Here is a 12,506-nt window from a genome sequence, read left to right on the forward strand (position 1 = left end):
GCGAGGAGCCCCTGGGAGAACTCAGGACGGCCAGGGAGAAAAGGACAGGCCCTCACAGAGAGAAGGACAGCGCGGGAAGGCTAAAGACTTACGAGCAGCGAGCCGGCCGGCCTACGAAAGCCCGAGGGGCGGGGACCGACCTCAAGCGCACGCGCAGCACTCTGCTCCGCCCCCTCGCCCGTGCTTCCGGCTGTTCTTTTCTGCATCCGGGGCACGAAAACCCTTCGTTAGGCCTCGGGCGGCGGCCCCTGACCGAAGCCGGAAGTGGACCCAGAGCCAGGCGGAGGAAGCCGGCGGCTTACCCGTCAGCAGCCTGTAGTGGTCTCGGGGGGCGGCGCCGCGCTGCTCCCTGCGAGCCGGTCCCGCGGCCAGGCGGGTAGCTGGCCCGAGGGCGCGGCGCCATGAGGCTGTACAGCCTCAGCGTGCTGTACAAAGGCGATGCCAAGGCGGTGCTGCTCAAAGCCGCGTACGACGTGTCCTCCTTCAGCTTCTTCCAGAGGTCCAGGTAGGCGGGCCCAGGCGGGCGGCGCCCGGGCGGGGAGGCCCGGGGTCGGGGTTGGAGACGGCCCCGGAATCGGGGGAGGGCCGGGGCTCGGCCTCCCGCAGTGGAGCCGGCGGTGGCCTCTTCCTCGGCCTGCGGACTGTGTCTCTGAAGAATCATGTTTTTTTCGATCGCAAAAAGCCTTATCCCATCGTAGAACGTAATGCTGTAATCAGGGTTTTTCCAAATTTCTGTCGTATAAAAATTATTAAGGGGCTTTGAAAAAGTGCAGATTCCCCAGGTTCACGTCCACTGGAGGCCCAGCGATCTATATTTTAAACCAGCAGCGCCCACTTAGTGATGCTGACCTAGGAAGCTTACGTGCCACACCTTAAGAGCCACGTTTGTATTATCTGGTGGGGCTTTCCAGGAATTCCGTATGAGAGATATTGGTATACTGTCCCATCTTATGGGTGAAGTCACTGAGGTCCCAAGAGATGGATACCAAACCAGCCAGGACTCCAACGCAAATCGTACGCTCTTTATGGTTGGGCTTTAGTGGTACAGAAGGGTTCTACGGTGAAGATTTGGAAGGAAGCGTGGGATTTGTAGGGCTTACAAGCTTTTGAACATTCGTGAGGCACTTTAATGCAATCAGGTGTGTATTAGAATGACCACAGACACTTGCAGCCTGTTCGTGGGAGGGATGGGGGTGACTCAGGCACAAAAGGAGAAGGACCCTACAGAGTCTGGGTCTGTGGTCATCCAGTCTCCGGGTCTGGGGGAATCTGCAGTCTGGATTCTGTTTTCGCTGCTTCGGTGCGGCTGTTTTGTTCTTGATGAGAGTGGCTTACGGGCAGGATGTCTGACAATTCCTCTCGTTATTTTGTCGAACCTTTCTGCTTCTTTCTGGGTCCTTCTTGGTCCTTCTTAGCTTTCTTTATCAGGACCTCTAGTCTCTGTTCCGTGTCCCTTCTTTTCTGTGATCGAACTTTGGGAGCTAACTTGGCTAATTCTGATTCACTTTTTCTTTTTCCCCTCCCCACGTGTACTGAAGATCCTCAGAGATTTCACTGTAGGACTTTCACCTCACTGGTTTGCGATACCCAGACCAGTTTCTGATGGTTAACACAACTGCGATACTGTAGGGACATCTCTACCAGTGCCTCTTAAAGCAACACGTAGTCCAGCCGAGCTCATTGTTTTTCTCATAAGTCCTCTTCTCTTCCGTCCTGCCTGCCTCACGGTTATCAGAGCCCAAGCCTCAAACCTTCAAAGGGTTTTCCAGCTTTTCTGGCCCGTGTATGCAGACTCTCACAGTGAATGCAGTTCTTCATTTGTCTAATTATAGTCCGACTCTAAGCTCTGTCTCGTGTTAGCTTTTCTGCAAGGACTTCCTTATTTTCAGACTTTTCTCTAAGGGATCATTTTGATCCTGTCACCCTCTCAAGATAATAATAACAAGTAATACTGTGCGCCAGACATCGTGCTAAGTGTTCACCTAATCATCGCAGCAAATCTCGATTTATAGATGAAGCCTGGTGCACTAAGTACCTTGCCCCAGAGGTCATGCGTCTCATAAGTGGTGGAGCTGGGATCCCAGCCAGGGAAGTCCGCTCCCGAGTCGGGAGTCCTCACTCATCGGTGTGGCTCTCCGCGCAGTTTCAGAAGTATCCACATCTGCTGGGGATTCCCCGAGGCACGGCCCTGTGCTGACGGCCCTTTACATGGCATTCCCGATCAGAGGCTTCTTGTTAACTCCGCTTCCTCCAGCTGGACCGTTGTCACCTGGGACCCTTCCATTCTGGCCACATCTCTCTGTTGGGCCCGTGAGCCTCCTCCTCCCTCTCAGCCTCTGTGCAAGCCATTTTCCGTTTCCTTGTCTTGGCTGAGCTCTTGCCCTGCCTTCCTTCCAGAGTGCCTCGGGCTCGTACGGTGGATTTGCCCCAGCAGACCGGAGGCCTTGTTCTCTGCCAGAGCCAGCAGTCACTGTGGACATGTGTCGCATTACCGGGTTCAGCCAGTGGCAGCTGCCATAACTGACTGTGCATCCGCCGAACAGTTTTTGCCACTTATGTTATTCTGTCACAGATTTTACTTGTCCCCGCTTCTCAGAAGTCAGTGGAGCCTTGAAAACAGGAGCTGGCTTTTGCTTCTTCACTGTGCCCCAAATCATACACTGACCAAAATGTTAAATTAAGTATAACCTGTAGAAAGTTCCCTGGAAGTCTGGAAATGGTTTTTTCGAGCGAGCTAGGTAGCAAGCAGATGTGGTTTGAATGGTCTTGGTGATTTCTGATTACCTGTATTTGTGATCATTGACAGGGTGTTTATTATTCCTTCCTAAGGTTGGGAGGGAAAGGAATGAAACCAAGAAGCAGTGTCTCCTTAGTGTATACGCTCAGAGGTCCCTTTCCACTGTGTTGGGGACAAGGTGACAGGAACAGGTAATGTGTGTTGTGTTTCTTAGCGTTCAGGAATTCATGACCTTCACAAGTCAGCTGATTGTGGAGCGCTCCTCGAAAGGCAGCAGAGCTTCTGTCAAGGAACAAGGTAAGAGAACCTGCTACCTTGTGAGTGTGTGCTGGCCTGGCTGCCCCACCTCAGGCAGCTCGGAGCTCGATCAACAGGAGCGGTTGCCGCGTGATGAAGAGGGCTACCAGGACCCCACTCCTCTGCTAGCTGCTCTCCTCCCTCCTCCTCGTTTTCCTGTTACGCAAAATTCTATGCCCACTGTTGGTGTCGAAGTTGCCTGGTTAAAATCACCCCCAAAAGCCTGGACTCGCTTAAGATTAGGGTCCGCCTCTCGGAGCAGTAAGCGGCCTTCCTGCTGTGTCCTCTTTCTCCTCTGGAGTTGTAGACATCTCAGGAATTGATTTCCACCCAGCCCTGTGGAGGTAATACTGTATTCTGTGCTGCTTAGATTTTTGCCCAGGAATCTGGAAACTCATTATTTTTTCCTCTTGACCTTAGTTTTTCTTCTTCATGATTCAGGTTTCCTGTAAAAATTTTTAGACATTTATTTTACAGGCATTTGGTGAGCTGTGTCATCTCTGAATCTTTTTAAAGTGACAAAACTTAATTTCAGGGATTGTGACTATTTTGCAGAAGCCCTTGTATAGACTGTACCTTTTGATAATTTGATGACTTCAGCACATGCTTGAGACCCCAGCCAGCCGTGGCTACTTTTTTTTCTGGATGGGCTTTGTCTCTTCCTCCCATCCTGCCCCGTCCCCGCCAAGGCCCACCACAGAGTGGAGCAGGCTAGGTTGCTGTAATGAGGAAGGCTGAGGCCCTGACAGGTGATTTCTTTTTTTTTTTTTTTTCTTTTTGCGGTACGCGGGCCTCTCACTGTTGTGGCCTCTCCCGTTGCGGAGCACAGGCTCCGGACGCGCAGGCCCAGCGGCCATGGCTCACGGGCCCAGCCGCTCCGCGGCATATGGGATCCTCCCAGACCGGGGCACGAACCCGTGTCCCCTGCATCGGCAGGCGGACTCTCAACCACTGCGCCACCAGGGAGGCCCGTGACAGGTGATTTCTAAGAAAGTGGAGGCTGCTTGGCTTGGCCAAGGTTCCATCAGCTTGGGAGTGGAGCACAGCAGAGCTCCAGAGGGCGGCAGCTTCCCAAGATACAGGCGAGCCTGACCGAGAGCTCGAGGATGTGACCTGGACGCGCACCCGGGGCCCTGCTGCCTGGGATGTTTCTGCACCACTGGCGCTCCTCTAGGCCCTGGCTTTGCACGCTGGGCCTTGGGGCGTTCACTCGCCCTGCAGCAGGTGTTGGGCCGCACTGCCGTCAGAACTAAACGTGCTGTCCTACGTGCAGGGCCTGACGATAAACCTCACCCAGAGCCGCTTCGTGGGCCCAGGAGGCAGGAGCCCAGCACTGTAACACTCTGACTGGTTTTGGTGGTTACAAAGTCTAAAACCCTCACGTCACCCTCTGTGTGTCTGGCCTCTTGTCTCCCTAGAATATCTGTGCCATGTCTACGTGAGAAACGACAGTCTGGCGGGAGTGGTCATTGCTGACAGTGAATACCCATCCCGGGTGGCGTTTACATTGCTGGAGAAGGTGTGTCTGCAGCTCGGCTGGACTGTACTTGGACAGACGAGTGTGGACTGGGGCCGGGAGTGACGACAGGGCCCAAGGCGGAAGGGGCGAAGTAGTGTGTCCAAAATCAACCTGTTGCTCAGCTTTTCTCCTCACCCTAAACCAAGAGAGAGTCTGGGAGCCTTCCCAGTCCCGTCCGTCCCACCCCACCGTACCCCCTGCCCCTGCCGATTTCTGCTTCTCACTCTACTAGTGTCCCTGGTGCTGCCTTGACTCTTCTTGTTGGCCACAGAGTCACAGCATCCCTCCTTCCGGGAGGGGGCCCTCGGGTCAGCTCCGGCTGTGCTTTTGCCCCCGTCACTCCTCTTGCTGGCTCTCTTCTGCCTCTGCCCTCAAAGTCATGACTTTCATTTCTTTCTGAGCCACACTAGACTGCGTGCTCTGCCCCGTGACCCTCTTCCCCTCCTCCCCTGCTCCCCTCCTCCCCTGCTCCCCTCCTCCCCTCCTCCCCTCCTGCCCTCCTCCCCTCCTCCCCTCCTCCCCTCTTCTGCTCCGACAGGCCCATCGGGCACAGACTGGGCCCCTCCCCGCCTCTGTGCCTCTGCTGGAGGAGTCCCCCTGCTGGCCATCGTGAGGTTACAGCGGCAGCTTTCCTCGTTGTGGGGCTAGCGCCGCCACGTTCCTCAGTGTGTTTGTGTGGTGCTAATGATAAACTCCTCAAAGGCCCTGGCCTCACATCCCCCCAAACACTCATACACTTATGAGCACATGAAATCGGGTGGCTGCTTAAACTCAAGGGACCTAATTACCTTTCTGAAGAATTGTTTTGGAAAATTAGAGGGCCAATATGCTTTGTTCTGGAAATTCGTAATCTGATAAAAGTGGAAATCTGTAGTTTGAAATTCTAATACTTCTGTCATTCACCAGATGAGGTTCATATCAGGCTAGGCATCCTCGGTTTTTAATTCCCAGAATACTGAGGAAGGAGGAACTTGAGCTTAGATTTCCCCCTTGCCATTAGCCATCCTCCCCTACCCTCCTCCCCGGGTCCTCTCTTCCGGATGAGCACAGCGGAGGGGAGGGCGTGTTGCTGAGCTCCTCTGTCCTGCAGGTACTAGACGAATTCTCCAAGCAGGTCGACAGGATAGACTGGCCAGTTGGATCCCCCGATACCATCCAGTACACAGGCCTGGACGGTCACCTCAGTAGATACCAGGTAGGGTGTAAAGACTGTGTGCCAAAACTGCGTGAAATAGAAAGCCAGCGGCCCTGGTGGCTGTGGCTCTGGGTGATGTGGATGTTGATGTCCTTTTGTAAAATGCAGGGATCCACATTAAGACCTGGAACCTGAGCTCCTAGGCAGGCTTTTGCTTCTCTATCATGTGGTTAAACAGCCTGTGGTTTTTAACTTCTGAAAGTGTGTCCAGCTCACTTGGTTTTGAGCCCCGTTTTCCAGGCGGCCACTCCAGTCCTGACATGGTTTTTATTTTTGGTTCTTTCCTAGAACCCCCGAGAAGCTGACCCCATGACTAAAGTGCAGGCTGAACTAGATGAGACCAAAATCATCCTGGTAAGTAAGTAAGTAGGAGAGCAAGTCCCCAAACTGAGGGGCAGAAAGATTTGCCAGTAGTCAGGCCCACGCAGCCGACATTTGTTTTAGTTGTAGTCAAAGCACTTTTCTGAAAGTGGTGTTTGCCCACCTGTCCCCGTGCATCAGAGGCCTCAAAGCCAGACTCACTCAGACAACCCCAGCAGGATCCCTCCTGCGCCCCGTCTTGGTTAACGGCACCCGTTGTTTGAGGGACCCAGCATATTCCCGTCCCTACTCACTGTCTGGGTAGTTACTGGGTTCGGGGGGTTTGAATTCTGTGGTCCTGCCTCTGCAGTGCCTGCCTTAGCTTGAGCCACTGCCCGGCAGGCACCTCCCTTTCAGGGTCTGGGTCTCGGCGCAGACTGAGGCTTACCCGCTCTGACTAAATACAGGCCCAGAGTTGTCGGAATCAGGCCTGTTTTAGAAGAGCGGGAACCCTGCATTTTTAGCTAAAATCTCCTGGTTTGTAATTGCTGCTTCAACTTTTTTTTAAAACTCTGAGCTACCTTTGGCCCTCGATCAGCACTGGCTTTGATTCTTGGGGCCTCTGCCTCTGACTGGTCCTCTGGCTTCCTGCCTCCCTCCAGTCTGTCCACTACACAGTAGCTGTTGATCTGTCACTCTTCTGCCTGAAGTCCTTGAGCAGCTCCCAAGTCAGCTCCAGGATAAAGTGCAGGCTCCCTGACGTCGTCTCGCACCCTGGGCCCGCCCTCCTTTTCCTGCCTGCCTCCTGCACGGGCACCCCGCACTCGGGCCACCAGGGTACCCAGAGGCTGTACAGGCCCTTTCCGAATGTCGCTGCATTGTCACTGCACGTTTACGTGAAGCCTGACTCGTGTGCGAGCTCCCAGGACTGGGAGCTTATCCTGATCTTTACGCCCCTGCTCACAGAACAACGCCTGGCTTAGGCTTAGGGCGAGGGCTTAGCCAGTGCCCGGCAATTAATGGACACCTAAGTAGATGGATATAAAACCCAGAAAAGGGGACTTCCCTGGCTGTCCAGTGGTTAGGGCTCCGCACTTCCACTGCGGGGACACAGGTTCGATCCCTGGTCAGGAAACTAAGATCCCGCAAGCTGTGCAGCGCAGCACCCCCCAAATTAAAATAAAACCCATAAAAGGTGCCCAGACAAATCCTACCCCAAATATAAAACTCCTACCAATGCTGGCTCAGCTTTCATGCACATCTGCATCTCCTGGGGTTGGACTCAGGTCTGGGGCAGGACCCAGCAGGCTGTGTTCTATAAAGAGCATCCCAGGGGCTCCAAGGCTAGGTCTTCTAAACCATGCCTTGGATAACGTTTGGGGGCTTTGGAATGAAAGTTAGATGTGACGGTTTTCGGGCACTTCTCTGTCTTTTGTGACATGTTTCTCCACGTTTCCTAACCGAGCCCTGTCTCTGCCTTCTGCTGCTTCAGAACCTGCGCACGTGAGCACCACAGAGCCGGGGGACACGCTCTCTGTCTTTCCTTCTCTCTGCACTGCACAGAGCAGATGGGTCCTGGACACCCAGCCCATTCTGGCTGCAGTGATAAAATCTGGATTACTGGTTATGCTACCTTTTGTCCCATTCATGTCTTGAGCCAGTTAACTTTTTATGGTGGAAATCTGAGTTGCTGAGCTGTGTGTAGAGATAAAGCACATTTTTGCTCACTCCTCATTCTGTGCCGTTTCACATGTGCAAAGTTAGGTTCGTGCCACTTGCTCTGAAGAGGCCTCTGAGGGCCTTGCAGCTGCCCTAGCAATGGCCATCTGGGGTGGGAGTGAGTCGGCCACTTACTGATGGTCCTGGCAGCGGGGCTGGGGGCTCTTCTGAGGGCCTCCATCCCTTCACCTATTCGGAAAGGGTCTGTTTGCACTGGCTGAGTGCAGAGATGCTCTCGCAGGATTGCCAGTAATGCGATTTAGACACAGTTCCCCTGGGGGAACAGGAAGCACATTCTGTGCAGTAGGAATGTGTGTGTATAAATACAGGTGAGGTGATCCCTCCTGGAGTGTGGCTGTCTGAGCCTGTGCTGTGGAGGATTTGGGGGGAAGTGCTTTATGTCCCAGTTAGAACCTTCTAGATTCTCCAGGAAGGTCACTAGGTCCTGTTTCCTCCGCAGGTCTGGGACACTGTGTCTTGATGCAGTGTCCCAGGTATGGGGGAGGGGCCCAAAGGAAGTGCCTTCCTGTGACTGAGCTTCACAGGGGGGGCTCGTGTCTACTCACTTTGTGAACAGAGCAAAGTGTTCTTTTCTGTTTTTCTTCTTGTCCAGCACAACACCATGGAGTCTTTGTTAGAGCGAGGCGAGAAGCTAGATGACCTGGTGTCCAAATCCGAAGTGCTGGGAATACAGTCTAAAGCCTTCTATAAAACGGTGAGTGCAGCCCGGCTCCCGGGCACCCCTTCCCGAGAGCAGTGGCCGCGTGCTCACCACTAAACAAGTCTTCCTCGGAACCTTCAGTAACGGGCCGGTCAGTAGCGGCAGGTTCACTGGGGCGCTGTGGGAGCCTAGGCGAGCAGGGGCCTTGCCCCGCCCTGCCTCGGGGCTCCCCCGACCAGGCCGGAAGGGTGGGCCCCGCATCCCTGCTGGCTGCCAAGGGGCAGCAGCGTGCCGCCTTCCCAGAGAGTTCCTTATGTTCCTAGTTAGCTTCCCTTCAGCCGAAGGGTTTCAGTTTGAACAGCGGGGCGCCGCGTTTACTTGGTCCATCCACACACACGTGTGCTCTCATGTGTGCCTTGGAGGGCGATGCCAGTGGGGCCAGGGGGCATCTGCGAACAGGAGGCGAGAGGGAAGGTAACAGAGGCCCCACAAACCAAGTGTGAACCTCTCTGTTCTCTGAGGACATCCTCAGTAAGAAACACCCCTGTGGGTTAAGACAGCTTTACGGGGAGACGGGGCCGGAGCAGAGGAAGAGACTCCGCCGACCCGACTTACGTCCCTGTTCTTTGTACTTGGCTTAACAACAGGAAGTTTACTTCCTTACTGATAGCGTTAACGGAAGGCGGACAAAATAACTTGAGGGGTACGAAGTGCTCCTGGGAGAGCTTCGCTCCAGGCGTCGCGGACGGGCCGGTTCTCTCTCCCTCTCCTTGCGATTCCCGGAGCCCCCGGTAAAGCCGCCCAACCCCTGCGGAGCCCCCAGTGCTACGTGTGCCCAGGTCCGCCTCTTCAGCTCTTGTCTCTTTCCAGGCCCGGAAGCAGAACTCGTGCTGTGTGATCATGTGACAGCAGCCGGCAGAGGCCCCTGCGCTGGACCGCCACCGTCACTCAGCCCCCGGGGAGCAGACCCGCCGTAGAGCGACCCGAGTGGGACAGACTCAACTTTGGCTTTGGAGCTCGTGGGAGGAAGCGAAGGGCAGAAGGGACCTGGGGGCGGGGAACGTTCAGATTCACGTGTCTAGTAATCGGAGGCCCCCTAAACGTGTATTTCGGGGCCGAATGAAACCATAAAGCTCAGTGACTCCTGTAGATGCTGCAGGGCTCGTTTCTAACCCCCTGGGAAGGACGTGTGCAAGGCCCACGGGGGTCAGAGCCGGTTCTCTGTTGATCTTCAGTACACCTTTGGGTTTTATCTGTACGCCAGCTGTGTTTACAGTCGGTGAGTGGGGTGCCCTGACTACAGGGCTGGGGCAGGACAGACAGCCACTGAGGGCACGGTGGGCGTGGGGGGCGCCAATGGAGGCTCGGGCCGGCACGTCCACGTCGGGAGGAGACAGCCACTGGGCTTCACAAGTTCTGAGACCTTGTTTGCGCTCCTGCCGAGATTGACTTTCTGCAGTGCCCGTCTAGCGAGTTCCACAGAGACGCCTTGGAAGTGGGGGAGGGGCGCCTGCCCGGACTTGCGGTCCGGCTTTGAACATCTGGACCAGAGCAGGGTGTGCTGTGGGCTCTCATGAACAGGTTTCACTTGCCTTTCTGGTGACAAGACTGTCCTGACAATCACCTGGGACTTAACACATGTCTTAGCAAGTGACCTTTACTGTGGCCACCATTACCAGGCACCAAGAGAAGATGCCAGCCAGCCCGGGGGCTCCCAGCACCCCACTTATGGTCTGAGCTTTCCACACTCCAGCCCGGCCCCCTGCAGAAGCACTGCTGAGCCCACGCCCTCCCCCCACCAGCTGCCCCCAGCAGCATGAGGCCCACGGCTCTGAGGCCCAACCCTGGAAACAAGACACGCAGAGCAGCCTGGGCAGTGGCCCGGGGGGCTCCGGGCCCTTCTCAGCCTCTCTGGCCCCTCGGGCCCTACTACCATGTTCCAGACTGCCTCCTGGGGCCCTGCTGCGCTTCCTGAGGACACAGGCTCAGGATGCCCCTGTGGGACTCAGTCTCCACGGAAGCCCCTGCTGGGGTGTCAACCAGTGTGGTCTCGTCCCTGGGTGTCCTTCCCTGCGCACTCTGTTCTTGCCCTAACTGGGAGGTCCCACTGCCCTGACAGAAGTGCCAGCGGCCGCGAGTTCCCTTGCTTGGGCCAGAAGGTGGGGTCCGCGGGGCTTCCGAGGACCCCACCCGAAGAGATTTACCTGCCAGCTGCCCTTTTTCTCTAAAAGCAGCCTGCCCGTGAGTCCTGCCGTGGACGCCCCTGAAAGGCGCAGAGCCAGCCTGCTCGCTGGCGCCCGAGGTGGCCGTGACTGACTCTCCTCCCACTTCGGAGGGTACTGGGGAGGAACTGGGGGTGGGGCTGGCCGAGACCCCGCATCCGCATCTCCCCAGCTCCTCTTGTGTTCTAATGTTAAATCGTGTGGCAAAGTGTATTTTAATAACTGCCGCCTAACTTTTTCTCTCTGTGTTCTGTTTGAAAGGTTCCTATCTGGATAAAGTTGACTTTTGAAATTCCAAGAGTCCTGTGCTTTGTTGGAGCCCCAGGGACCCCTTTCCGCGGCAGCCCTGCCCCTCCGTGCTGTGTGCCTGCAGAGCGTGGGGTCCCCCGTCTCCCGGGGCAGTTCCTGTCGGGGGAGACAGCATCTCCCTTAACCCCCCACCCCCTGCTCCCCTCCCCGCCAGGCCCAAGCGGTCATCTCCCCTCAGACTTTTCTAGCAGGAAGTGGGTGACGGAGCCGCAGAGCAGAGAGAAGCCCTGCTCTGAACGCTGTGACCTGGTCCTCGCTACGCCTGGGAGGCTGCCGCACAGCCACGGAGCTGGGGCCACGCAGACGGGAACCCCTCCAGCGCGGACTGTCTTTGCTGGGGTGTGGGAGCTCCCTGTGCTCCCCGCATCCTTACAGGCCTGGGACTCTCGTCCTCGTTTAGGGAACATCCTCGGCAGCTGGTCATTAGACGGTCTGCAAACCCTTCTCAGTCTCTTTCTTCACTGGCCTGGGGCCTCTTTTCAGCCTTACTTCTGACCGTGGGAACAGGAGCAGCGTGGGCATTCCCCGCTTTTCCTGCTCAGAGGACCCGCCGGGGCGGGGTGTTTACCCGTGGTGCAGGGAGCTTTGCCCAAAGCAGTGCTTTTTAAAATGACAAGTGAAAGGCCCTCTCACTGACCTCCCTCTCCCCGTCCTGCTGGCCCTGCTCTGGGTTTCGGAGTCCTGGCACACCTCAGGGTTCAGAACCCACAGTGGGGAGGAGGGTGGTGGGGGGAGGTGGTGGCGGGTGCCCGGAGGGAGGCCTGGCCTGGAAAGCCTCCTCGGATTACAGCTGATAGGTGAGTGGAGCCCTAGATAACTGTGGTGGCGGGGACAGACTCCACTCGCGGGCTCTGTCCTAGATTCTCTGTGCCCTGCTCTTGGGTCCTCCGAGGTGCTCCCCGTGCAGCCCTCCCTCCTGCCTGCACACCTGAGAGCCCCTGCCGGGTACCGGCCACGGGGCCGACAAGCTGGCATCGAGGGCCTCCTGGCCCATCTGAAGGTGCCTGCAACCAGATGCCGAGGCTGGAGGAGGAGGCCTCTTCTGTCCCAGTGGACAGGACTGAGCTGGCCCGAAGCGGCAGCCGTCTCATCAGAAGTCACTTGGACCCCTTGGGTGGGCGCGTTTGGTGTATCAGATTGTTTTGAAGCCTGTATTTCTGTGCTGAGTAAGCTCGAGGCGTAAGGTACAGACAGGCAGCAGGGCCTGGGGACCAGGCGTGGAAGCGAGGCTGCCCATCTCCCCAGGAGGGTGCCTCTGGGGTACCAGCAGGGCTGCCCCGGGTCTGCCTGGGAGCGAGGTGGGCCAAGAGGTCTGCGGGAGGGACAGCAGAGCACAGGCAGGCCCCAGCAGCCCTCGCCCGGCGGGGCCTGAGTGTGTGCGGCCACGAGGGCAGGTGTCCGGAGGGCCAGGCAACCATGCATCCATGTGTCCATGCAGCGGTGTGGTCATGCGGCCACGTGGTCAGACAGCCGTGGGGCCGGGCTGCCATGCGGCTCTGTGGTCAGGTGATCAGACAGGCCAGGCAGCCACGTGGCCAGCGCTCACT

The 12,506-nt window shown here is 56.6% G+C and overlaps 2 protein-coding genes across 2 annotated transcripts in view; one reads left to right on the forward strand and one right to left on the reverse strand.

Annotated features, from left to right (window-relative positions):
• GCK (glucokinase) overlaps positions 1-143 on the reverse strand; it is a 56,226-nt gene extending 56,083 nt beyond the window's left edge. The window contains exon 1 of the mRNA XM_082633123.1: positions 93-143. The gene's annotated coding sequence lies outside the window, so the exon portion shown is untranslated. The remainder of the gene's footprint in view (positions 1-92) is intronic.
• Positions 144-270: 127 nt separating this feature from the next.
• On the forward strand, positions 271-10,948 carry YKT6 (YKT6 v-SNARE homolog). The gene is made up of 7 exons (XM_082633126.1): positions 271-505; positions 2,952-3,034; positions 4,453-4,553; positions 5,644-5,748; positions 6,037-6,102; positions 8,381-8,482; positions 9,299-10,948. Exons 1-7 carry the CDS (start codon positions 402-404, stop codon positions 9,332-9,334), a joined length of 597 nt encoding a protein of 198 aa, XP_082489252.1. The 5' UTR covers positions 271-401; the 3' UTR covers positions 9,335-10,948.
• Positions 10,949-12,506: the final 1,558 nt, after the last annotated feature.

Source organism: Mesoplodon mirus (assembly GCF_964341445.2).
Source record: "Mesoplodon mirus genome assembly, chromosome: 9".
Taxonomy (NCBI): domain Eukaryota; kingdom Metazoa; phylum Chordata; class Mammalia; order Artiodactyla; family Ziphiidae; genus Mesoplodon; species Mesoplodon mirus.

Coding starts and splice junctions, on each gene's coding strand:
- YKT6 (XM_082633126.1), top strand. CDS start 402: ATGAGGCTGTACAGCCTCAGCGTGCTGTACAAAGGCGATGCCAAGGCG. Junction 506..2,951: donor AGCTTCTTCCAGAGGTCCAG/GTAGGCGGGCCC, acceptor TGTGTTTCTTAG/CGTTCAGGAATTCATGACCT. Junction 4,554..5,643: donor CGTTTACATTGCTGGAGAAG/GTGTGTCTGCAG, acceptor TCTGTCCTGCAG/GTACTAGACGAATTCTCCAA.